This window comes from Pelodiscus sinensis, chromosome 13, assembly GCF_049634645.1.
Source record: "Pelodiscus sinensis isolate JC-2024 chromosome 13, ASM4963464v1, whole genome shotgun sequence".
Taxonomy (NCBI): domain Eukaryota; kingdom Metazoa; phylum Chordata; order Testudines; family Trionychidae; genus Pelodiscus; species Pelodiscus sinensis.
Window position 1 is genome coordinate 19317199 of NC_134723.1, and position 27357 is coordinate 19344555.

The window sequence follows — 27357 nt, forward strand, 5'->3', positions numbered from 1 at the left end:
AAGACCTCTTAAATCTCTCAAGTCTGTTATGGTGGGCTCTAATACTCTTTATAACCCGCATCCAAAAAAGCAGACCAAAATTACCAAGTTTCAGTAGAAGGCTTTGAACAATTCTTCTTCACGTGATTGCTCATGTGCATTCCAATATGTAGGTGCGTACCATGTGCATGATTGTCAGGTTCTCCCTAGTGGTACCCCTCAAATTGGCTATAGTGTCCCTATGGTGATACCTCCCGGCATCGTATATTTACCCCTGCCAACCAGACTCCTGCTCAGTTCCTTTTTCCACAAGTGACAGTCATTGGATTTTCTGACTTCTTGCTTCACAAGTAGTTATTCCCTAGTATTGAAGACTCTCTGGTGCCGGTGGTGATGGAGGAGGACTTCGACCTTCCCTCCTTACCAGATATGTCCGAAGCTGTGCGAGACCTCATTGAATTTACGGCACAGCTCTGTTCGAGATTCATCCATCCCTCTCTTTGGTGGCACTGGCTAATGTGATGTTGTTGGCACTGGCAGCTACAACACAGGTAGCCCCTCTGGCTCTGTGTCCAGTACCCACAGCACTGCCACAGGCATCACCTATGCCTCCACTCCTAGCTCTGTCACCGGGGATGTTTTCAGCACTGTCGGCACCACTGCAGCATGGGAAGCCCACAGCCATGAGCATCCACAGATGCTCCCCTTGGTACCAAACGACACCGTCCAGCTCAGCTCCTTCCTAGTTGGCGTCACAATACACATCTAAGTTAGAGGCGGAGTCTATCAGGTCCTGGAGCTCCTGATTCCATTCCCTCTCCTGGCACTCCCACCCAGAGGCACTTACAGCATTGGCTCAAGCCTGGCCTTCCCAATGACAGGTGCCCATCCAATGGCCCTTTTGGATTCTGTGGGCTTATCACCAGAGATAGGTGGAGGTCCATCAATGGCTATTAGTCAGGATAAGTAGGAATGGTGTCCCTAGCCTCTGTGTGTCAGGGGCTGGAAATGGATGGCAGAAGAGGGATCACTTGATCATTACTTGTTTCTGTTCACTCCCTCTGGGGCATCTGGCATTGGCCACTGCCAGAAGAGCGGGCTATATGGGCCTTTGGTCTGACCCAGTATGGCTGTTCTTATGTTCTTATGTAGAGTCATCATTGTATTCATAGATCATATGTTCATTAAAAGATTAAGTATATGAGCAGTGGCTCAGTGATCTGGTATTCTACATTTGTCAGCATTTTCAAGAAATCTGGGCCTATTAATGTCACTGACATTTATTTGTTTAAGTGTGTCTTTGTTTTGCATAGCCACTTTTCTCAAAGCAATTGCCATAGTCTTACCACGATGACGTACAATTCATTACTCAAAAAAAAAAAAAAAAATTACTGTCCAGCATCTGAGCTTTTGGGGAGCTCCTGCTTCACATTTTCTAGTTTTCCTCTGCAACTACGAAGATTACAAATGCAATTTTTAAAAAGGGGAAAACAGACATTGTGATGCAACTCTTGTTTCCAGTAAGGCTTTAAGAAAAGTAATGCAAGTCCTATAATAAAAATCACAAAAGGTGGTAAGACTGGTGTAGGAGAAATGGACAGCACAGCCTGGTTCTCACCAAACTAATTAAAAACTGTTTTTTACAAGGGCTGATTGACAATTTCTGAAAGAAAACTGGGCTTTTGGCAAAACAAACTTTTTCTATGAAAAAAATCCTTTTAAAAAAATCTTTTTTTACAAGTCGGATTTTCCCCCACTGACATTTTCAGCATTTTTTGACCAGTTCTACTTGTTATCCATAAACAAACTAGAGTAAAAATCTTTTGTATATTACTCTCTGCTAATTTTCCTTTACTTCCATTTTTTCAAAACTATAAGAGTGAGTTTTAGGCAGCATGGAATGTCATACAGTTCCTGTTGATGATGCAGGAACGTCCAAGAGGAAAGAAAGCAGTACCACATCACAGCAAAGATATTGGAAACAGTGATCAGAATCCCTCATATTATCATAGGTTCACCATGCACCGCGGGCAGCCCCAGCCCTCGAGCAGCTGCACCGCTGCCCCAGCTCCAACTCCAGCAGCCGCAATCTCTCTAGCCATTGCAAAGTATTACTAACAGTTCATTTGTAGCAGGTCAGGTCAGTTTCTGCCAACCTTGTGAACAGCAGCAGTTGCTCTTTGCCAAGAAAACCATTCCTCCACCATTTATTACTGGTGTTGTATAACAGCACAGCACAGGTCTTAAAAAAAAAATTACTTATTATTCAGACTTTGCAGGTATGTGTGTGTGTGTGTGTGTGTGTGTGTGTGTGTGTGTGTGTGTATGGGGGGGGGGATGTCTTTTTACCTTATCTGTAACTGATGGCTTGGTGCAATACATTATACACCATAATAATAAGGCTACTTGGTTGAAAGTTCTTATTTAACAGCTCTTTTTATTCTTAATATTAAAATATCATATATGTTAGTAACTGGTGGGTGCAATGGTGGCACACATCTGAACAAGTGCACATGACCTCAATACTGGTGCACAAGACAAAACTCACTCTGTTCATGGATGGAAAATCTTAGCGGGAACACTGGCCAGGACCAATACAAACTGTAATGGGAAGGACTGTACTGAATGTGAGATGGAAGGAAATTTCTGGTATTGAGCTTGTTGGTGCTGAGCGAGTAATCAGCATTGACACAGTCATTATCAAAATCACTGCTACTTTGGTTATCTGTACTGGAAGAGATTGAACCACTGCAGCAGAAGATAGCAGCACCAGGTCCTTTGATGAAATCTGCTCAGTGTCAGATTCAGCTAAGTTCTCAGTTGGTACTCAAGCCTCATGTTTATGGAGTGACTAGTTGGTGAAGCAGTCTCTCCTGGACTTGAAGCAATACTTTTTCCTCGTGAGATATAAGATGACTGAAGGCAGGGGTTCCCAAGCTTTGTGATACCGCGACCCCCCTTTAAGTTGCTCACGACCCCCCGGGGGGTCGGGACCCACAGTTTGAGAAATGTTGACTTAAGGATTTTAGATGATGGCTCTAGAGACTGTGACCAACGCCTCCTCTCTCTAGTGATAGTGATTGATCTGAGGAAGTGGGTCTGGCCCACGAAAGCTCATCATCTAATAAACCATCTTGTTAGTCTTTAAAGTGCTACATTGTCCTGCATTTTGCTTCCTCTCTCTAGTTGATTTCTGGGGATTTTTCCCTTTTTCACGGGATAAGGTCTTCAGAATCGGAGTGGCGACCAAAGGTACATAGGTTTATGAAGCACTCCTCAATGAAACTGACCCAGACACAAAGTCGTGTGCGTGGAATTTTTCATGAGGTATATTCTCAGTTTGCTTTCTCTAGATTTCTTTGTTCATCTAGAGAAGAATCTAAATACAGTGCATCTCTCTGAAATGTGGCATTCTCCTAAAGAAAAAGCCACACGTGTGCCCATTGTTTACAGGTAACATTGCCTGAGAGGATGCACAAGTTTAAAATCCAGGGATTTTATCAATGGCATCCTAAACAAAGGAACAAAACTATAGCACCTATGTACCAAACCAGAAAAAAGGGAGAGAATCCTCTCAAAAAAAGAGAAAAAAGTCAACACTCAAAAAACCTATCACTATCTAACTACTGTCTAATTACTATATAAACTAAGGGTATGTCTATGCAGGCAAACCGCTATTTCAAATTAAAATCGAAATAGCCGGGCGCTTAATTCGAGTTTGGTAAACCTCATTCTATGAGGAGTAATGACAAACTCAAATTAGCTAATTCGGAATAAGCGCTGTGTAGACGCTTATTCTGAAATAGAGGGCCTCCAGCCTTCCCAGTTTCTCCTGGTGGCCACTCTCGCTCCCTCCCACTCCTCCTCAGAGCCCTTAAAGGGGTAGACTCTGGCCACAGTGCCTGTGCCAGCTCCAAGCCTGCCAGCCCAGAGCCAGCAGTCACTGCCCCTGACCCAGTGCCTCCAAACATGAGCCAGCAAGCCACTGGCAGCCAGCCCTCCACCACTCCCCAGGAGCAGTCTGCCAGCTCCCAGGAACCTGCAATTAATGTGTATAGACGCGTTAATTTGAATGATCTTAATTCTAATTAACTATTTTGAATTAAGATAACTTGAATTAACACTGTAGTGTAGACATAACCTAAGTTAATAATATAAAAGTTCTGGTAAGTACTGAGTAACAGTGAGCTTTGAAGCATCAAGCTGTGAGCTGAGGATTTGAGAGTGTTTTGGGGTGATACATCTTTCTAACTATAGCTGGAAGCAAGATGACACTCAAGATGAATGTGCCACCCCAAAGGGAATTTCTTACCAAAAACTTCTGCCTTGAGTGCACTGGGTGTAAACACACCTTAAATACTATATATATATATACACACACGCACGCGCACACACACACACACACACACACACACACACACACACTCAAAGTATTGAGGAGCTAAGCGGTGTGGAGCTTGGACCCATCTTTTGTACAACTATACACAGCATCCCAGTTACAACACATTTTAATTCTGTAGTGAAGCGCTATTCACAGCTGTTTAGCATCCACAACCACCCATAGAACATGGATTTTAAGGAAATAAGGAGTAAAGACAGTATATGAATAAATCATATAATTAAGCAAGCCAAAGGCTGTTAGACAAAAAGAAGCCCCTTACTGAATCACTGGTGATTATAAAAAGTATAGTTGGGGCAAATAATGATTGGTTGGATATTAATTTTAAAATCAGTGACTATCCTGGTATAGTATGGAAACAGGAATTTATGGAACTAACAGTCTGGATGTTAAGTAAGCTCAGGGAGGCACTACAAGATACAGGAGCTCCCTTGTTAATTTACAGCTTGTCCCTCATTTGCCTGTAGAAATGAGAAATGCAGACAAAGAATAAAGACAAACTCACCATCAGGACCTTCGCTACTTTTACTCCTTTTATTTCGACGGACATGCTTACTTTCTTCTTCAAAATGTAGCTTTTCTTCAGGGAGGAAAAAATTCAGCAAGGCCAGCTGGAACAGTAAGAACATCGAGTTAAGGTTATTTTACCAACAAATTATCACAGCCAAACTGACCGAACTCCACCTCTTCAGCAGAGATTTGAGTCTTGATATCAACAACTTCTTAATTCCATTAAGAACAGTTTATCATAAAATGTTAGCCTGCTATCTAGGAATTTCTGATGCACCCATAACCAGCACATTGAGATATGTCTCAGTTTTCTTGGTCAGTATATGTCGAACCTGTAAAGCATACAACATTCCTATGTAAAGAGTACTTCTCTACCTGTGATGAAAGAACAGGTACTAAGAATGAGGAGTCATTATTTTAGTGCCAATTCTGCCAAATGACTCAATGGCCAAAGTCATATTAATTTCTCTGTTTGTAAATAACAGATAACATTTCTTTATCTTGCAAAGGTACTATGAGATTAAAATCTTCAAAACATGTGCAAACATGGTCTAATTAAAGGCTAAAATATATACATTTATTACATGGGGAATTATATTAGTGATCCTAATATTTAGTTTCAGAGGGGTAGCCATGTTAGTCTGAAACTGAAAAAACTAACGAATAGTCTTGAAGCACCTGAGACACTAACCAAAAATGTAGATGGTATCGTGAGCTTTTGTGGGCACAACCCACTTCTCCAGATGACTTCTTCTCAATTCAATTTCATCTGATCTGTGGCAAATCTCTCTGCCGCAGGCCAGAAGCCCCAGCGTTTCCCTGCGGACTGATCCCTAATATGCAGGGGAGATCAGGGAAGTCTCATGTGCTGTCTCTGCCCTCTACACATACTCAGCAGCTCCCACTAGCCTTGGAACCAAACATGGCAGTCACTTCTGAAAGCAGCACAGATCTGGATGCAGGCAGGCAGCCTGCCTTTACCCCACCACATCACTGAGCAGGAGCTGTTTCAGGTAATGCCTCCCATCTGGAACCTGCACCATAAATCCCCTGCCCCAGGATGAATACCCTCTTGCACCATATCTTTCTTCCAAACCCTGCAGCTCAACACCCTGGCCCAGCACTGACCCCAAACCTGCACTTCAAACCCTTTGGCCCCAGCCTGGAGCCCCCTTCCTCTACCCAAAACCCCTCCTCCCTAGCCCTATTCCAGAGCTTGCAGCCCCCCATCCACAGCCCTCACTTTCTACCCTAGCTTGGCACCCCCTCCTGCATCCCGAGCCCCTCATTTCTGTCCTCCCGGTCATCTGCCCCCCTTCGCCCCTCATGGGGCTGGAGACGTGAGGACTGGTTCAGCCATTGTGGGGAGAATCTCTGCACCTCCATGCTTCCTCTCAGAACCGTGTGTGACCTGCAATTGAATTTTTCTGTGGGTCACTGGTAAAAAAGTTTTTCTGTGCGTCACAGTAAAAAAGTTCTCCACCCCGGCCTTTGGGAATGTACAATGTTCTGGGTACCAGAAGACCATGATTCTTACATTCACCTCTCTTATTGACTGATAGTAGTAATTACGTATGTGCCTTTTATATCTCTTATTGCTGAAGAAAACCTTATATCTTACTGAGAAGTTAAAAGTGTAGGCCACTTAACTTGTGTCTGTGCTCTCTTTCACTACACGACTTTCGACTTCGAATCAAATGTGGTAGGAGTTCTATAGACAATAGCTTCATTCACTATTCAACTTCTGAGTGATACATTCCTAGCTACTGTTCATCCTATTCACAGAATGAGGCAAAATGTAAAATACCAAAAAAAAATAGTATATTATCATGTAATTAAATCTGAGGGGTAGCCGTAATTAAAGACTATATAATATTAGATAGATAAATAGTTAGATTTACAAGACACAGAACAAAAATAGAAACTCTTCAAACAGGGAATAATACTGGTAATATATGCATTTTTGGCATACTACACTCAATGGCATCCAATGTACATGTTGCTAAATTATAGATCTGTGCTTGTTCTATACTCTAAAACATGAAATTTAAATCTTCGTGATGAAAATGAGAAAGTTTAAAATAAAAAGATGTGTCTCAACTCTAAGGCAAAAACAGGCTCCCTATTCATAGTAGAATATATGCCCTTTATGTCACTAGAAGGTTCAAGAGAATGCCATGTCAAATGTCAAGACACAAATCAATTATTCACAAAAGGGGTTCTGAAATCCATACAGACTTTTTCATCCATTAGTTGGACCTCATTTTCACAAACTTAAGTTCCCTTTTACATTAGAATATTATTCTAATCTATTTCAAGCCATCTGTAATGTTTAAAAACCCTAACAAGTAAAAAAACCCCTAATTCTTTACATCTAGAACTTCTTTATTTTCTACAATAAGGTCAGGTAGCAGCAATGCATCAATATTTTGGAGATCCTAGCTAGTAATAATTAACTGACACTAAAGATCACTGATGCAGTAATTTCTAATTATTCTCTGAAGAACTTGCTATTCACTTACTAATTTATTAAGCTCCTTCATTGGCCCTTGATTTATGTACTGTTAAGGCTGCAGATTTGTCCTAGCATCTAAAAAATCATAGAGCAATGATGGTAAATGTAGTAAAATTGATGGCTTTAGTGATTGTGATTTTTTTTTATTAAAAATGCCCAAATGAGGGGGCAATAACCACTTGCAGCAGCACCTTACATGTCAACACTGCAACCCTAATCAGCTCCAGTGAAGGGAGGGGACCAGAACTCACCTCAGGCACAAGCACTGGTTGCTCTTGGTTTCTGCAAGCGACAGAGGGAGGGGAGGATGGAGTGAATGGGTCAGGGCTTCAGAGAAGGGGCAGTGCAAGGGCCTTTGGCTTTGTGTGATTAGGCAGTTCGCAACCCTACAGACAAATAGAGAAATTAGGCATCTGTGACAAGCCTATAATCTTGTCAAGAAGTTTCTCTCTCTCTACTGAAAATCTCCTTGGGCACTGGCATTCAGACATCTTCATGGGTATTCAAATCCAATATAACATGAGTAACACCTTATAGCTGGAGGAGGCGGATCTTAATCTGATGCAAACTATCCCAGAAACCAAGATATATGAAATACTTTCCCCTTAAAAATGCAATAATTAGTAGTTACTAAAATAATTATGTTTCACAATGCAAAGTTAATCTCCTCACGCCGAGGCATGTAGTATCACTTGCATTAAGGAACTCAATTTCAGTCATTCCAGGTACTCCAAGAAGAAATGTTCATAATCTGGTAGAATTTCCTCCAAGCATCTCCTCCTCCTAAAATACTGATCTTCAAGAAATATAGATGATTTTGGAACCAAACATTTAAATAAGCCTTTGACTTGTCATTTATTCCAATCATCTCATCCATACAGTGGACAGAAATGAACATGATATTTTATATAGTTATAAAACAAATGCATTTTATCTGTAACTTGGAAAGAGCATTGAGACATAAATGGCACAGAACTCAGACACAGCTCTGATGGGTACAAAATCTGTTATTGACCTACACAGGAAAAGACACTAGGTTAAGAGGTTTAATAAGATAGAAGGGAAGGATAAATTCCTTCCATGAATTAGGTGAAATTCTTTGGCCTGTGTTTGCAGGAGATCAGACAAAATGATCATAATGTTCCCTTCTGGCTTCAATATTTATGAATCCTGGGGGAATTTAGATTAACATAGGATCTGCAGAGTGACTTTCAGCTGAAACAACCTCAGTAGAACTCCTACTGGCTCCCTTTTGTTGTAAATTGGTGTGGGGAACCTTTTTTGGCTCAGGGGCCACTGACCCACAGAAAAATCAGTTGAGGGCTGCTCACAAATAAGAAGCATCCCCCCCCTCAAACCTCCCAAACTCTCGTTGACATGGCCTTGACATAGACTGAGAAGGAAAAAGATACTTCCCACAGTCCCCTGGCACACCAGAGTCTAGGGGGGCCAGGCTAGAAGATTTTGTGTGCTCCAGTCCCACAGGAGAGCAGCATGGGGGCTGGAGCACCAGCGTGGGCTCCCAAATGCTGGAGAGGGGAGGAGGAGCCCCAAGTCTCAGGGGCTGGATCCAACTAAGTTGGGGGCCGCATCTGTCCCTCAGGCCTTAGGTTCTACATCCATGGTGTAAATGATTCCCAACTGGAATTAGCCCACCACACTTCTAACAGCTGCTCTCATGGTACATGAAACCCATATAAGATCAACTCAGCATAGGCCACTCGTACTGAGAGCAAGTCCAACTATGGGGGAGAAGAACTCCTCTAATCTGTGCAAATACCTGGCTATCAACTGCAAGCTACAGATAAAACAGGAAAAATTAAACTCTGATATCTATGCTTGCATGCAAAATCTTCAAAATTAATAAAGTACAGCTTGTGTATTTATACCATGAACTCCAACATATATTTTCACAGCTGCCAAAATAAGAATATCTGATACAGAAGCCAGCTCATATTGAAGTGGGTCTCTAAGTGCTATAAGATAAAAGAATAAAGACCTATTTGGCATTCAGGTCTGTCTTTCTAACAGCCAGGATTACGATTTACAGTGCATGGGCTATAAAGTCATTACACAGGTGTTGAAGCCAGTGTAAGATTTCAAAAAGAGTAAGATATTTCACCACCCAGGAATGTGTGCTCTCCTTACGGAGGTTACTCCAACCCAGATTTTATTATCCTGCCTCAAATTGTATTATCTAAATTAGCATATATTGTGGAAAACATTGCTTTCTAGCAGAAGACCAAGCACTAAGATAGGATGGAATCAGAAAATCCTGGATTTGAGCAAAAGAAACTGTGATCCAATGTGCAATTTAAATTATTCCTGTCAAATTTTACCTGTTTACAGAGAAAGACTCAAATCTAGTGTTCGCAATTCCTGGTATTGTTTGCGTCTACAAATATTAAATGAATCTTGATTGCAGTGACATGTTATAGAAGAAAGCAAAATTAGTAACCCTGAACATTAAACACAGTTGGAAAATGGGCACAGAAGGCTTTATTTTCCTTTTAACCAATAAGACACATAATTCTTATAATAAAATTATTTCTAAAAAACCTATCTTAAAATGAATGTCACATAAAAGCAGCTAATTGTCCATCAACACAGCTCATTTACCCTCATAACACAACAAAGATATTACATGAAATAAAAAAGCAATGCATTTAAGGTCATTAAAAGAAAACATGATTTTTTTTAAACATCATCTGACTAACTTCTTTAACTGTTAAGATATCAGAGATCAAACATTTAACAGAATTCATAAAAAAGGAATAGATACTGGAACATCCACAGTTATAACTTCCAGGAGAGCTACTTAAATCAATGTGATTAAATTCTCTGGATTTAAAAAGCAATTAATCTACATCAGATTAAAGTATTGTAAAAAGAATTTGAAAAATTGTGTTATTGTAATTTAAAACTAAATTTATTATGAAATAATTATAAATGCTAAATGCTATTTATTGCTACTACTAGTTGGGTACTTTATTTGAGTTTTATAAAACTGCTTTAAGAAAAGAAAACTTAGGTACTGACAATTAAAACCCTTATTCTCATTAGGATTCTACAAACAAGAATACAGAATACACAAATAATCCCACTGACTTTGACTGGAATAATCCTGTGTTTAAAATTAAGCCTGCACATAACTGTTCGTAGCACTGGGCTAAAACTGTACTTTTATTAAAAACATTCTTTCAGTGCATAGAATCTTTATTTCAAAACAAAGTTGCTGCAGTGTTAGCAATTAAAAATTTAGACTTTCCATATATTATCACAATTATCATGAACTTTTTCATTAGATGTTATGCTTTGGTAAATGAAGTATTTCCTTCACTCCTTCCCACTACTATTCTTTTTTTTCTAGACATCCAAAAAGATTTATGTTAGGGAAAAACACATTTTCCCTGCAATAGTAAATATTTTTTTAATGATCACAGATGCACATTTCACCACAAGAAGCTAAACGAAAAGACTGCTATTAAGAACAGACTGTAATTTATTATCATCACAGCTGCTATTGAACACAGTCTTGTTTTAAAATAGGCTAATAAAAAGTTTTCCTGAAGAAACAATGATACAAGAATAGACTCTGTAGTATATCCCACTACCTTCAGAGCTTAGCTCATACAATACCCTTATTCTATGGGGGTTAAAAGCATGACAGGCTGAATCAGATGTATAGTAATGACCAATACTACAAACCTTACTTGCACATGTGACTATTTCATGAGATTAAAATGAAATCAGTGCCTAGACACATTGAGTGGGTCGCAGCCCTACTCCACCAACTTTATGCTGCTCAGGGGACATACTTGAGGCAGGGAAGGGCAGGCAAGGAGTGTGGCTATAGTACATTCACAATTTCCAGTTACCATGGGGCACTTTGTGAGCCACAGATAGCTGGTGAAGGTCAGAGTAGCCTGCAGGCTGTTCTATCCTGAACATTGGAACAGACACATACAGAAAATCAAGGAACAGTAGCCAACTCTCAGACAGCCATGCTGTATCCAGCAGAATTAGCGTAGTTTGTGGTTGGACAAATTACTGTGGGGAAGCTAAGTCAAAAGCATGGTTAATGTTAGGGATGTTAAAAATAGTTTATTATGGTAACCATGTAGCACACACCATGGGCTCTGCAGAATGAAGCTTAGCTTTATACTGCAGAGCCCACGGTGAAACCTTCCCAGGATCTAGGCTGTCAGCTGGCCCAGATCCAGGGGAGGAAGCTTCGCTGACTCAGTGAAGCCTCTTTCCAGGGAGCAGAGTGAGCAGCTCTTGTACACCAGGCCTCTGGGGAGGAGGCTTTGCTGTCCTGCTGCAGTGATGCTGCCTCCCTGGAAGCCAGCTGAATCTAAACAATACCATTAACCGATAAGCCGATGCTTATCATTTAAACAGTTAACCGGTTAAACTCTAACATCCCTAATATAAGCCTATGAAAAATAGTGACGATAATTTTATCTTTGCCAGTGGAACAAATATGCTTTGTCATGTTTCTATTTAAAATGTAAATAAAACCAAGAGGAAGCAAGATAATGTGATCGGTAAAGTTCTAGTCCACATATAGAAAGTTGGATTGAGGGGTTGCAGGTGAGGAACATTTACGCCCAGGCAAAATGAAGTGTTTCTAAAATTTAAATCGTGATAACTTGTTAAATATACCTTTATTTCACAAACTCCTACAATATCATACTGATCCTTGGTGATGATGATGACTTGTAAGCTTTGTCTATCATCTTTGTCTATCTTTTCAAGATAACACAGGTTATTTTCAGCTCTGTTGACCTTTTTGCTGCATCAAAAAGATCATCATTTAATATGTAGCAATAGAAATATTGTAGCTATCAACATAGCTGTTGAGAGGTGAACATCTGTTAATTTTCCCGGAGTATAGTATGAATATTATTTCTTTTGTTGTGGAGACAGTTAAAATGCCAGAAGACTAGATCAGTTTACCTAGAGGCATAAAGATCACCCTCTCTGTTAAGGCGTTTTCAGATTTGTAACTGTATGTGATACTAAAAGCTGTAGAGCTTAGGCACCATGGCTATGTCTATACTGCACCCTTCTTCTGCAAAAGCTTATGCAAATGAAGCGCGGTATTGAATATCGCCACGCTTCGTTTGCATAATTAATTAGGGGCTGATTTTGTGCAAGAGGCTTTTGCGCAAAAAGGAGCTCCGTTTTTGTGCAAAATCCCTTCTTGCGCAAGAACGGTTCTTCCTGAAAAAATGAGGAAGAACAGCTCTTGTGCAAGAGGGGTTTTTTCTGCAAAAAGGAGCCGTCTATACAGCTCCTTTTTGTGCAAAAGCCTCTTGCGCAAAGCCGGCCCCTAATTAATTATGCAAATGAAGTGCAACGATATTCCGTGCTTCATTTGCATGAGCTTTGGCGGAAGAAGGGTGCAGTATAGACGTAGCCTATGCTTCGATGCATTAATCACATATTGGGGGCTTTGAATGGAAAAGGCATCACTTGCTTTTCAGATTAGCAATTTAAATCAGTCCAGCTGTCTGATGACCAAATGTACTTTCTGTCCGAGACAGAACATCAGAAATGGCTGCCCGTCGCAGGGAGCCATAGCCTGTAATACCTGTAAGGCTGGTATAGGGGGCTCTGTCTGTGAGGTGGAGTGTTTTCCATATAAGGGCATGTAAATTAATAATCTTCCCCTGCTCGCTCCACCCATTGCAGTGAAAGATCAGCCAATGGGCTGACTTGTGCTCAGGCCTGCTACTCCACCCACTGCAGCAAAAACCAACCTATGGGGTGATAAGTTCACAGGCAATAAAACAGGCAGGCAGCCCCTCTCTCACTGGGGATTCGCATCGAGTGAATGCCTGGCCTGATCACCCAGACGCCTTGCACCCCCCGCTCTCGAGTTTTACTGAGCGTATTCTGAGTTGGTCGACCCGAGTGGAGACAGTTTATGAGCATGCGATCGGTACTTGTGTTCCTGCTGTCTCCAGAACTAGTATAACCCCGCCCCCATCATCATCCCTATCCTAATTGATTTCTTAGTTGTCCTTATTGCTTGTCAAGTGACAGTGGCTAAAAAGTTACTAAGTTCGTTTATAAATAGTTGTGGTTTAGGGTTTTTACTGTTTCCTTGTATAAAGTTGTGTAAATAATCAGCCCTATGGACAATACCAGTGTTAATTCAACTGTTCCTAACCCCTGGGCAGTTATTGGGAATTATTGTGATTTAGAAAAGCCTCAGGGAATTGTTTTGTGTTGTCTGGCAATCTGTTTAATTTTTGTTCTGATGATTGTCTGGTGTCATCAAAATAAAATCAGTTTGTGCTTTTTAAAGCCCCCAGTTGTGGTCTCATCCTTTCCGGCATCCCTTCGAACCTCGTGTATTATGGGAACTGACACTTTCGATCCGAATACCAAGGCCAGTTCAAGGTCTCTATCCTGATATTCAAAGCCCTTCATGGGCCTGGACCTAACTCTCTAAGGGTACGTCTACACTACAACGTTAATTCGAACTAACTTAGTTCGAATTAGTTAATTCGAACTAAGCTAATTCGAACTAACGGATCCAGACTAAAAAACTAGTTTGAATTAGCGTTTTGCTAATTCGAACTAGCATGTCCACATTAAGTGGACCCTGAACCGGGCTTAAGGATGGCCGGAAGCAGTGCCGGCAGGGCATCAGAGGAGGACTTAGAGCGTGGAGATGCTGTCTCAGGCTAGCCGAGGGCTGTGCTTAAAGGGTCCCAACCCCCACCCCGGACAGACAGTTCTCAGGGGTGCCCCGCTTGCAAAGCAGTCCTGGCTTGGAGTGCTCTGAGTGCCCACACTGGGCACATCACAGCACTCGGCCATCAGCCCGGCTGCACTTGCCGCAGGCTGCCATCTGGGGAAAGGGGCAATTGGGGGGCTGCAGGAGAGCTTCCACCCCCAGAAGCCCACAGAGCCAGCCCAGTCCTCCCCATCGGGGGCTCGTGTCCCATTCCTCCCTCACCTCCTTCCACTTACCCTTCCCTAGCCCCTCTTCTTGATGTACAAAATAAAGATAACGTGTCTTCCAAAATGGAATCTGTCTTTATTGAACAAAACTGGGGGAGACTGGAAAAAGGAGGTGGGAGAGGGGAAGAGAGAGGCTGGGAGAGGGGAGGGCAACTAAAATGATCAGGGGTTGGGAACAGGTCCCATATGAAGAGAGGCTAAAGAGACAGGGACTTTTCAGCTTAGAAAAGAGGAGATGGAGGGGGGACAGGATAGAGGTCTCTAAAAGCAGGAGTTGGGTGGAGAGGGTGCATACAGAAAAGTTCTTCATTAGTTCCCATAAAGAAGGACTAGAGGACACCAAAGGAAAGGAATGGGTAGCAGGCTTCAAACTAGTAACAGAAAGTTGTTCTTCACAAAGCAAAGAGTCAACCTGTGGAACTCCTTGCTGCAGGAGGCTGTGAAGGCTAGAACTGGAACAGAGTTTAAAGGGAAGTGAGATCAAGTCATAGAGGTTGGGTCCATGGAGTGGTATTAGCCAGGGGGTAGGAGTGGTGTCCCTGGCCAAGGTTTGTGGAAGGCTGGAGAGGGATGGCACGAGACAAATGGCTTGGTCACTGTCTTCGGTCCATCCCCTCCAGGGTCCCTAGGGTTGGTCGCTGTCGGCAGACAGGCTACTGGGCTAGATGGACCTTGGTCTAACCCAGGACAGCCATTGTAAGCTCAGGGCTCTGGGTCAGGGGTCTCAGTGGACCCCCTTGATTCTCTTGCACACCTGCTCCTGGGTGGCCAGGCTGGCAGCTCTCCTGCCCAAGCCGGCCACTTTCCTGTGCCTTGTGCGGAGATCGTGGATGAGGTCCACGATGTCCGCACTAGCCCAGGCGGGTGCCCGCCTCTTGTGGTCCCGGGCAAGCTCCCGGGAGCCGCCAGCCTGGTCCCGGGAAGAGGGGGAGGGCTGGGGGCATCGGGTGGCTGGCTCGATCCGTGCCAGGTGCAGGGTCTGCTGGCTGGGTGCTGGCAGGCTTGCACCTGGCACGGGCACCGTAGCCAGCCTGTGCCCCTTTAAGGGGTCCGGGGCCGGGAGGGGGGCATACGAGTTTCCCTGGTGTTGGCCAGAGTGGCCACCAGGGAAACCTGGGGAGAGCTAGCCTCCCACTAGTTCGAATTAAGGGGCTACACACCCCTTAATTCGAACTAGCTAGTTCGAACTAGGCTTAATTCTCGTGGAATGAGGATTACCTAGTTCGAACTAAGCGCTCCGTTAGTTCGAATTAAGTTCAAACTAGCGGAGCGCTAGTGTAGCGCCTATGAAAGTTAGTTCGAACTAACGTCCGTTAGTTCGAACTAACTTTGTAGTGTAGACATACCCTAAGACTCTGTTCATATTTGTGCCTGGAGAAGCAATTCCCAGCTCAGGTAGATGGACCTGTGCTAGCTCCCATTGAGCTAGCACATTAAAAACAGTAGTGTCGCTGTGGGAGCACAGATATCGGCAAACAGTAGCAAGCCTATGCTGCTGTTTACCACAGCCCAGTGCTATCGCAACTATGCTTCTGTTTTGAGAGTGCAAGCTCTGTGAGAGCTAGCAGAAGTGTGACTGACTGAGCTGGAATCACACCCCCAGCATCAAGTATTAATATACTTTGAGAGATTCTTTCTCCATTTATAACTTCTCCTATTGCTGTGTTCTGCTGGAATAATGAACCTTTTAACGAATATGGAGGAAATCTTGTGAACACATCAGATGGTACTTTTAGCAGGAGCTGAAGAAGGACTAACCTCTCCCACCATGTTCAGAACTAAATATGAATTAGGGATGTAACAGTTTAACTGTTTAAACACTTAACTGATAAGCTTGAGCTTATCAGTTACTGTAACAGTTACATGCCTGTTCCTCGCCCAGCTCCTGGGGAGCTGACTGCCACCTTAGGCTGCTGGCTTTGTACACAGCCCACATCAAGGGGTAGCAGCTAGCTCCCCAAGAGTGGGGCTGGGAGCTGGTATGTGCCAAGAGCTGGCTTAAAAGCTGTTAGAGCAGTGGTCACCAAGCAGTAGATCTTGGAGCCTCTGACAGGTGATCCTGACTGGTTTGGCCAGGAAGCTATCAAGTGCTGGTGCTTCTGGTGGAGTTGCCCCTCTACCCACTGTCATGTTGCTCCTGCCATCTGCTTTGGAGTTGCCCCTTGGAGCCTCTTCCTTGCTGTGCACAGTGTGGGAGGGAAAAGGAGGGCGGGGTGCTGATGTCAGGCTGTCCCTCCGACCCCCACTCCTGTACCTTGTCTCCACAGAGAGAAGGGGATGGAGGGAGCTTGGCAATGCAAATCTCTGTCACTCTCACACAATGTGTGTGTCTCTGTCATTCTCACAAACACACACTGTCCTTCACTCTCCTCTCCTGACCCAACATGCACATGGGGGATGCTACTGCTTACAAAGTGGATTATTTTTAGGTTTTTGACTTTTCTGTGTATTTCATAACTTTCATTTCTCTCTTATGCTTAAATGTAATTCTTTGAGTGGTGTGTTCTAAAATGCTGGATCTGGAATAATTATCCCTGTGGTAATTGTGCTCCTGGAGGTGGATGGCATGTCTCTGAGAAAGGCAGAGTAGGGGTCTCCACATACTGTCCTTGCCTGCGGACACCACTCCTGAAGCTCCCATTGAACAATAATGGAGAACTGTGGCTGGCGGAGTTGGTGCCTGTAGATGAGGAGCCACTGCTTTACATGCCAGCTGCTTTTGGGAGTGGGGCAGGGCTGGGGCAGGAGTAAGCCTGCCTTGACTCTGCTGCTCCATCCCTGTGGCAGCTGTCTTGACACTTGCAGGCTGGATGGGACTCAGGCCCATTGCTCTGCCCTGCAGAGGCAGGGACAGGACTTGAACCCACCTTCCTGTGCTCCCCAGGCAAATGGCCTGTCCCCTAGGCCACTCCAGAACCCACCTCACCTCCCTATGTTCAAGGGGGTCCCTTATCGGCTGTCTGGTCTCTCCCAGGGTGGGCAGAACTTGAGCCAACCACCCTGTGCTCCCAGGCAAGTGCCCTATTCCCTAAGCCACTCCAGAATCCGTCCCACCTCTAGGGCATCCCTTATCCTGCTTTCTGAATGTGGGAGTCCGCTCCATCCCTGGGGTAACTGGTGTTGGCTGCTAGGCTGCTGCCTGGGTAGGTGGAGGGGGGGACTTGAGTCCACCACCCTGTAGTCCAGAGGCTGATGCCTGCTCCCTGAGTTCACTGGAGATCCCACTCCACCTTCAGGGCATCCCTTCTCCTAACTTTCCTAATGTGGGAGCCAGCTCCATCCCTGGGGCAGCCTGTGTTGGCTATCTTGCCATTCCCTGGGTGGGTAGAGGGACTCAAGCTGCCAATCCTGCACTCTCCAGACAGATGCCCTATCCCCATGGCCACTCCAGAACCCTTCTTACTTTCAAGGATGTCCCCTCCCACACTCCGAACTCCTTGGCCCAATACCAGAGCCTGTCCTCCAACTCCCTACCCCAGCCTGATGAAAGTGAATGAGATTCGGGGAGAAGTGGGGATGGAGTGAGCAGGGTAATGCCTCAGAGAAGGGGCAGGGCTTCAGAGAAAGGGGTGAAGGAAGCCGGGCAAGAGTGTTTGGGTTTGAGGTAGATCTTACATTGCACTTAAATTGAAAAAGTGATCTTGTGGTTAAAAAGGTTGGAGGCCACTCTCCTAGGGAGTTGGCTGCTACCCTCCTAGGGAGTTGGCTGCCACCCTATGCTGCTGCTACTATATCTCCCCACGCACTAGCTGCTTGCCTGCTCCCAGGGAGCCAGCTGCAGTGGGGGCTCTGCAGTATAAGCTTTATACTGCAGAACTCACAGCACATAACTGCTAAGATTTTCAGCACTTACACTGTTACTTAATCACTTTTTAACATCCTTATCCATTACTCTCTTCACTGGAGACTTTGATTATATCTAATGAAATGAAGAACTCAGCTACCCACTCTACAGAAGGAAAATCTCAAATCCTCAGATTGAAGGAAATTGGCTTTCTTTGCCTCAGTACCTATAGAAATATAGGGTATCCCTAACGAGTAGTTCAGTACTTCCTTTCTTATGTAACTAAGTGACAACTTCACAATATATTTGCACTACACGGCATACAATTTCATAGTATTTTGAAGAAATCACTGCTTGTTTTACCCAGTCTGCGGTCCGACGTTACTTTAAGTTTAAGTCACCAAAACACAACTGTTCTGCGTTTTCTGAGTCAAGAAAAATCACTGTAGGACTAAAGGTTAAAAAGTTAAAACAAAATCGATAATCTAAGGGGGGAGGGGGAAGCATGGGGCCAGGATCCCAAATAATCTGTTAAACATGCCTTACAGGAATGAGTCAGTTCCTTTGTATATCCCAAAAAAACGAAGAACAAAATCACACATTCAAAAGAATGTATTTTCACTGCAATAATTCGCAGAATCCTGGCTGGAAAGGCTGAACAGGGCTCTGGAATGTCATCTGAAGACAATAGGAATTACCAAAGTAATATAGCCTGCAGTCATTCACTGAAACTAGTTTTGTTTTATTTTATTTTATTTAAAAAATCCATTCCAAAGTTTACAGAAGGAATAATAATATACTTATATAAACATTTTCTTTGAAAAAGGTACGATAAAAATATCAAGCTTTCCACAGGACAATAAACTAGATGTGCAATGAAATTATGATTGGACATACGGACTACATGAACCACAAACCTGATGCTGTGGTACTACAATAATTGTCAAGGTTTAGCTGCCTAGCTATCTCCTTCTTTGAATATCTTAGACATAGCATATATCCCCAAGAGAGACACATCATAACACCGAAGATGTTCCATTGGAGAAAGTGAAAAGATTTCAAAAAGTTCAGACAGCAGAAAGAGAAAAATAGAAATCAAGGAAAAACGTTATACTCTGAAATGTGACTAAAAAAGTGGAACTTTTTAAAGTAGATATGCTTCCTGTGGATATCAGTGATAATTACTGACTTTAGTGACAGAAGTTTTTGTTTAATTTCCATTTTTCTTATCTCTGCAATTACAACACAAGTTAGAGAGTGAGAGCTGAGACTATAGTTTCCTCCTATGCAAATTAACTTAAGACAAGGGTTTTACAGGTGTCACTGATGATACAATGTAAAGATTGTACAAGTATGCCTAATTTGGCCCGCAGAACCTTTTTTTGGCAGCGGAGGGGGGAGAATGTAGCCATACTCTCAAATGCAAGCTAAACTTCACAGGAGTGCAACGAGAAATAATATTGTATTTGCAAAATGAGTGTTTTTGATATGGAAATCACTGAAACAAACACAGAACCATAAAATGCCAGTTTGCACTAACTTTTCAGGGTAGACAGGATAAATGTAAAATTTGAAATGCACAAGACATCTTTGAATCATCTGTAAACTAGACTAACAAATCAATGTGTGTAAACAAGGTATTTTACCTCTTACTACAACGTAGTAGGAGCTAAATGTATCAGACAATAAAAATAAAATAAAAAAAATTAAAAAAACCCAGAACATAACCCCCATCCCAAATCCAAGCCACTAAAAAAATCTCCCCTTTTCCAAGTCACACTATCTCAATGTACAGTAAAACTTCAATTGTCCGGCATCCAGTGGTCCGGCACTTCTGATAGTCTGGCACCAACTGCAACCCGGAAGTGCTCCGGCCAGCTGGAAGCCCCGCGCCGCTACGGAGAGTTTCCAGGAGGGGAGCAGGCTCCCCACCCCCCAGACTTCAGTAGTTATCGCTGAGCAGGGGGGTGAGGGGCGGCGCTGTAGGACCAACCCGGCAGCACCCCAGCTGCTCTGCTCCACTGCTTGTCCGCCGCTCATCAGTTTCAGTGCACTTGGGGAAGCGGCAGAGCAGAGCAGCTAGGGTGCTGCCGGGTTGGTCCCACAGTGCCGCCCCTCACCCCCCTGCTCGGTGATAACTACTGCAGTCTGGGGGGTGAGGAGCCCACTCCCCTCCCAGAAACTCTCAGTGGCGGCGTGGGGCTTCTCCCACCTTCCTGCAAAACGGCAGAGGGTTCACCCCTTGCCGTGGCGTTTCCCGCCCACCCCCCAGACACAGTGCAGATTCCAGCAGACCCAACACAGCCCTCCCCCAGAGTACCTCCAAATACTCCGGCATATCCGATAATCTGGCAACACCTAGGTCCCAAAGGTGCCGGATTATCGGAAGTCTACTATACTTGAAAAGAAGCACAAACTGGTGCTCCTGAATTATTGTTTTCAGTATCATGATTAGTTACCATTGTCCATTTTCAAATCCTGAGATTACTAGTGTGAAAAAGTCTGTTACCATAACTAAGTTCTTTATAGACATTCTTTGCAGGCAATACAGCTGTTTTATTGTATTCTGAAATACTGTCAGAGCTGTTGGAACAGCTATCTCTACATTAGTTTTGACTGCATCAGATCAAAAATATATACATGATAACATGGAATGTCACAAATTGGAGAAATTGTAAAATATTTTGTGTTCTGTCTTTTCTGGAAACTCTGAGTCTTGTTAATGGAAGAAGATATTCAATATTTCAAAGCCTTTGTTTTTATAGTTATATTTTTAGTTTTTGTTATAAAATACAATGTTTTTGTTATAAAAACCAACATGATTTGCTCTCTAACATGACAGAAATACAACAACATTTTATCTGAAGGATATAACCACATGTTTGACTACAAGGAAGTTACTCACCTTGGTGCAGTTAATGATGGTTCTTTGAGATGTGTATCCCCATGGGTGCTCCACTACTTGCCCTCTTCTCTGCTTTGGAGTTTCTGTTCTTACTTGTATTTTTCAGACATTTGGCGATCAGGGAGGACAGGTGGGAGCTGGACCGTGCGCCTCAAGAAATGGCGCGAACGGCACGAGGTGCCTAACGCACATGAATAGTCCAGCAGACTACTGCTAACAAATCTCCAATCTGCGGTGCCAGGATGACCTGACACCAACAGTGGAGCACCCATGGGGACACTACTCGAAGAATTATTATTGTAACTTAAGTTAAATATGATAATATTCACAAAACATATTATGAGGTGTGACGGGGCGGTCCAGCCCCGCACTGGCCAACGGGGGAGCCAGCTGGCCTGCTGGGCTGTGCAGGCCCCACCCCCACAGCAGTGCTGGGCATGCTCCAACTGCGGGCCAGGTATAAAGGCCAGGGAGATAACTCAGGCCGGCCCTGGTTGAGGGTGACCTCTGGGGAGGGAGGAACTCCTGCCCAACCTCTGGAGCAACAGCTGGACCTGTCACCAGAGCAAGAGCCACTGGACCAGCTGCCGGAGCAGGAGCCGCCAGGCCTGCCGCCTCCACTGCTACAGTCCCCGGGCCGAGCGTGACCGCAACGCCGACCACAGGGGGCCACCCACCCAGCCACCGTGGACAACCCCAGCAATTACTGAGAAGGAACAGAGAGGGGTTCGCCCAGGCATGTTTGGATAGCTCATGGTAGAGCACGAGGATAAGACTGTGCAGCTTGTATATGCAGACACTGCAAGTAAAATTCTTTGATAAGCAGTGCAGACACAAGCTAGCCTATAGTTGAGCAGCAATATGGACACTACTCAAAGAAGAATCATCAAATTAATGATGGGCAGACCATATCAATTGTCAATTTATCTCAATTAAAATATTTTTGAGATAAATAAGTATATATGTAATTAAATCCTGTTCCTCCCACCCATTTCAACTTATTGTCTTTGACTTGGAAATCTTTAGGACAGGGGCTGTGTAAAGAAGATGGATGGTGACAGGATGCCTAACATAGTGAATGCTAGTGGAAATGGGGTAAGTTTAGAAGTTAAAATAAAAGAACGAGTTAAAATTTATGTACAAAAGTTAGATGTCTGCAAGTCACCAGGGCCTGATGAAATGCATCCTAGAATACTCAAGGAGCTGATAGAGGAGATCTCAGCCTTCAGCTATCATCTTTGAAAAACCACTGAAGTCAGGAGAGATTCCAGAAGACTGGAAATATATAATATCCATCTATAAAAAGGGAAATAAAAACAACCCAGGAAACTATAGAGAAGTCAGTTTAACTTCTGTGCCAGGGAAGATAATGGAGCAAGTAATTAAGGAATCCATCTGCAATATCTGGAAGGTAATAAGGTGATAGGTAACAGTCAGCATGGATTTGTAAACAAATCATGTCAACCAATCTGATAGCTTTATTTGCTAGGACAGTGGTCCCCAACCTATAGAGGATCCCGGGCACAGGGCCACTCACGTGCCAGGCGCCCGGGGGGTGGGGCCACTCATGCGCCGGGCGCCCAGGGATGCTCTTGCACCTGGCGCCGGCATGTGCCCTGGAGCAAGGGCTGGGGCCGCCCGAGCGCCTTCTGCCGTGGGCCCGGGCCTGGGGCCAGCGCCGCCACCCGAGCCACGCGCCCACATGTGCCCCGGGGCTGGGGCCGCCCGAGCGCTGCGCACCAGGTGCCAGTGCGTGTCGCGCGCCTGGGGCCGGTGCCTCCAGTGCACCGTGCGCCAGAGGCGGGGCCGACCCAGGTTGTCGGCGGGCGCCATGGCGCCCGCGGGCACCGCGTTGGGGACCACTGTGCTAGGATATCAAGTCTTGTAAGTAAGGGAGAAGTGGTGGATGTGGTATACTTAGATTTTAGTAAGGCATTTGACATGGTCTCGCATGATCATCTTATCAATAAACTGTTGATCACCTGTTAACCCCCCACCCAGCAGACCACGGAGACGCGGAGCGGCTTTTCTCGCCGCGGAGGACACGGGCAGCAGGACCGCCCGCGTCCGCGGCGAGAAAAGCCTGGTCTTCCGGGGAGACGGGGTGGGAGGGGGGGCATAGTAGCTAGCTAGTGCGCGCCCCCCCTCCCCAGCAGACCAGGTTTTTCTCGCCAACGCCTGGGGTAGAGCAGCTGGGGGGCTGCTGGGTTGGTCCCGCAGCGCCGCACCTCGGCACTACTGGACCAACACGGCAGCACCCCAGCTGCTCTGTCCCAGGCGTCCAGATTCAGCCGCTGTTGAAACTGATCAGCGGCTGATTCCAGGAAGCCCGGGGCAGAGCAGCTCTGCCTTGGGCTTCCTGTAGTCAGCCGCTGGTCAGTTTCAACAGCGGCTGAATCTGGACGCCAGTTCCGACTTACATACAAATTCAACTTAAGAACAAACCTACAGTCCCTATCTTGTACGTAACCCGGGGACTGCCTGTAGTTATAATTCACTATGAACATAGCACCCCCAATCTTAGACTTCAAGGACTGGCAAAGGAAATGTCACTCTCACTCACCATCAGTCATGATCATCTAATACAATGGTTCACAACCTTTTTTATGCTGGGGACCAGCAAACCCATTTATAAACCTTTGGCAAACTGACATTTTATTTCCATATTCATTATGCAAATAACCAATATGCAAATATGGAAAATAAGTTACTGGTCCGCCAAAAGCCCAGGCCCCCAGAGCCGCTGCAAACAGCTGGCTTAAGGTCCCGAAATAAATTAACAGTTTCAAAATAGCGCCATATAGCGATTATGCAAATGAAGCATGGGATATTTAAATCCCGGCTTCATTTGCAATTTCGAATGTCTTCATTTGCATCCCTGTCGAAAGGGGGTGCGTGTAGACATACCCTGGCCTAAGGTGCCACAGGACTACTCACTGTTTTTAAAATTACAGACTAACATGGCTACACCACTGAGAATCACCAAACAAGTATAGTCCTCAAATTGACATAACCAAGAGAATCTTGAAAGAACCTGAACCAAGATGAGCCAGAAAAATATGATTGCTTTTCAATAAACCATATAGAAATGAGATAAAACAGAAAATTTTGAAGTAGTGCTATGTTTTGGCACAGCTAAGTCAATGCTTAAGGTTTGAAAACTAGAAAATGTTATTGGAAACCAGACTGCAATCCTTTTTGTTAAAACATAGTGAATGATAAGAGTTTACTGGGATGAAGAAAAAAATATTCTTGATGGAATTCTGATTTTTAAAAAATTACTACAAAAATTATATGGAATTTTTTTTAACAAAGCCCTTGTTTTAAGAAATCCAAAATAAAAATTAACTATAAAAATAACACAATTTTAAAAAAATATAGTCATTTAAATAAAGCATATACACTTTCCTTTTAGCAAAAAAAAAAAAAAAAAAGCTTAATTGAGCCAGATAAATCTGCTAGTTACCCATAAAAAGATTAAGCAAATGATTGCATTTTACAGCAGTCCAAGGGAGCTTATCCTTGAGCAAAGAGCTGGCACTTAAACTTCACAGTGGATGGGCAAAAGAAGGGTCCCTGAAAGCATCTCTCTTGATAACTTGAAACCATCTCAGACTTTGGGTAATTAAAATGTTTGGGATGATCTGAATCTATTGTGTCAATCATTTATCTGATGGAGGAGCTATGTTCCTGTTTATTTATTCTTGCCACTATCTGGAGAGAAACAGTAGAGTTCCCACTGCTCTGGGTTCAGAAAAAGTAACAAAAGAATAATCTTTTCCTGCCACCTGTGCCAAACCAAACCCATGTTTGGGTACTTGAAAACCCACAAATGCATACACCCAGCATTTCCAGAAGCTTAGTACTTATACGAAGTTGTATAAAAAAACACCAAAGCGCATGTGTAATTGAGGAAAAAAATCAGAATGGAAATATCGTCTCCATTTCAGATGGAAAAATAATTTAGACCTTGACTTCAGGCCAGCGCTGGCAATAATAGAGGATGCATTTGGGAGGTGACGTTACCTTTAATGGCACCTTCCTGAAGTATTGTGGCTGAGATAGATAATGCATCTGAGAATATAAGGAGACCACATACAGCAGCAAAAGTTGCCACTTCCTTTAATAGGATGCAGCATATGAGCCTTCCTTATTCAAAAGCTGCTGGGAAGCAGGCTATGGCCCCATTTTCACCCTGCCTGCTCAGGGGTGTCTAGAAACATTATATTAGATCCTTAAGTAATAAGGAGGAACTCAAAAAAGAAGACTGTTTGCTATGTAGCAATGCAGTGAAAAAGAAGCTAAATAACCCAATTCCAATAAAATAACCAATTAGTTGATAAAAAAAATCCAAGAGAGTCTTTCAGAAATGATTCACAGCATATTTTTCATGGAAAGAATTAGCATAGCTCTTTATTTAACATTTGTTTAATGTTTGATTTGAAAGTTCCAGCTCTAATTTAGACTTCAGGAATACTTACCATAAAATCTGACTTATAAAAAAGGCTACAGGGTACGAAGACAACATTAGGAAAATTTAGCTTAAGATCATTCACAGATGCAAAGAAACAATTATACTTGCATCTGTACTTTACGCTCACCACAAAAAATATTTAAATATTGCACTGACACATGGTGGGGTTATTTTGCACAAACACATTTGCAAACACTTAGTCCTACTGCATACATATGGATGACATCTGCAAGTAGAGAAATAAATTTATATCAGAAACTGAAATGCCAAGCAAAAATCCTTCCTAGCAAGATGATACCGTCTCAAGGTATTTCTCCTTTCTCTAATTGAGTTTTTCATATAATTTAGGTTTTGGTTCACTGATCAGTGTGATGGGTTGGGTCACAATTCTTCCTGCGGTTGTCCCGATATGCTTATCAAGCCACTGATGCCAACCTTTCTACCCCATAGGGTTCCTCAGCAGCCTGTCCTGTTGAACCAGAAGCTCTGGTCTCTCCCAACCAGACACAGATATTACTGCCCCTCTGCAGAGCAAAACACATTCAACTAGCTCAATTCTGGGAGGGCTCAGCAACAGAGCTTCAGCACCCCAGAACACAGCCCCCAAAGAGAACCAAAACCTGAAACAAATTATCTTATCCAGTATAAAAGTTTTATGCAGAGAAAGCTCATAAGTTCAGCCCCCTTTATCAATGAAAAAGAGATATGAACAGTGACTGCTCCCCCAGATAACCATTATTTACACTTGGTTTGATAATAATTTATCAGAGCTAATTTATTAAGTATAAAAAGTAGGATTTAAGTGGTTGCAAGTGAAAACAGACAGATCAAAGTAAATTATTAAGTTAAAATAAACAAAATATGGCTCTCATTTACTAAGAAACTTGTTACATGCATACTTTTACCCTAAACAGCTGTTATCATCTCAGGTAAAAAGTTTCAAGTCAGAGTTGATCTTTACTCTGGCCTGGGTCTACAGCTTTTTTCAAAGTTCTTTATTGCCAGGTCACTTCATGTGTATCCTCTTATGGTGGGCAAGACAGTTTCAAAGATCAGCTGAAGGCAAAGACTTGATAGTTTTCCGTTCCTTAAAAAGACTTTCCTCCAGGTGGGAACCCTTTGTTCAGTCTCTCCATCCCCATGGAAAAGTACTAGATTCAAGATGGATTCCAGTACCAGGTAGCATAGTCACATGTCTTTCTAGGACTAACGATACATAGTTTGGGCTTATAGGACAAACAAGTCTATTCAAAGGCAGTTGGTTTGAGTACTGAGCCATTATGCTCCTGAAGTATCACTAATGGCCTTTATGAGCACATTCAGACTTAAAACTAGATTCACACTTCATATTTTAAACTTCATATATAAAAATGATACATGCAGAAGAACAGGATATACAGACTCAGCAGATTGTAACTTTAAATTTATAGGTTACATGACTGGGCCTACATTAAGCATCTTTGATTTATGTATAATCATATTCATAATCCAGTTTTAACAAAGTAAGTGTATGGATGATAATCAGTAGAACCATTCTTTGTGGATATGTCCCAGAAATGTAGGTAGGGTGACAACATAGGGTGAATTGGACCTGGTGACTACACTCCTGTAGATTAATCCCTGGTTTTAAATTGAAAGCAAGAGTAGAAGAGTCCATGTCAGGAGACTGTTCCATGAAGATACATACATCACAAAGTCCCCAATCATGGGCTCTGCAGTAAGACATGGATGAAGTGGGATTGAACATTGGTGCGCATTAGGTTGAATTAATATACATGAGAAATCAGAAAACACCTGGACAACTTGCAAG

At 43.4% G+C, this 27357-nt stretch overlaps 1 protein-coding gene across 4 annotated transcripts in view; it reads right to left on the reverse strand.

Moving 5' to 3' along the window:
• The window catches only part of EDA (ectodysplasin A), a 185134-nt gene that overhangs the window by 70411 nt on the left and 87366 nt on the right, over positions 1 to 27357 (reverse strand). For all 4 annotated transcript variants that reach the window (XM_075940808.1, XM_075940806.1, XM_075940805.1 and 1 more), the window contains exon 2: positions 4884 to 4989. In XM_075940808.1, the coding sequence (XP_075796923.1) occupies positions 4884 to 4989 (106 nt within the window). The remainder of the gene's footprint in view (positions 1 to 4883; positions 4990 to 27357) is intronic.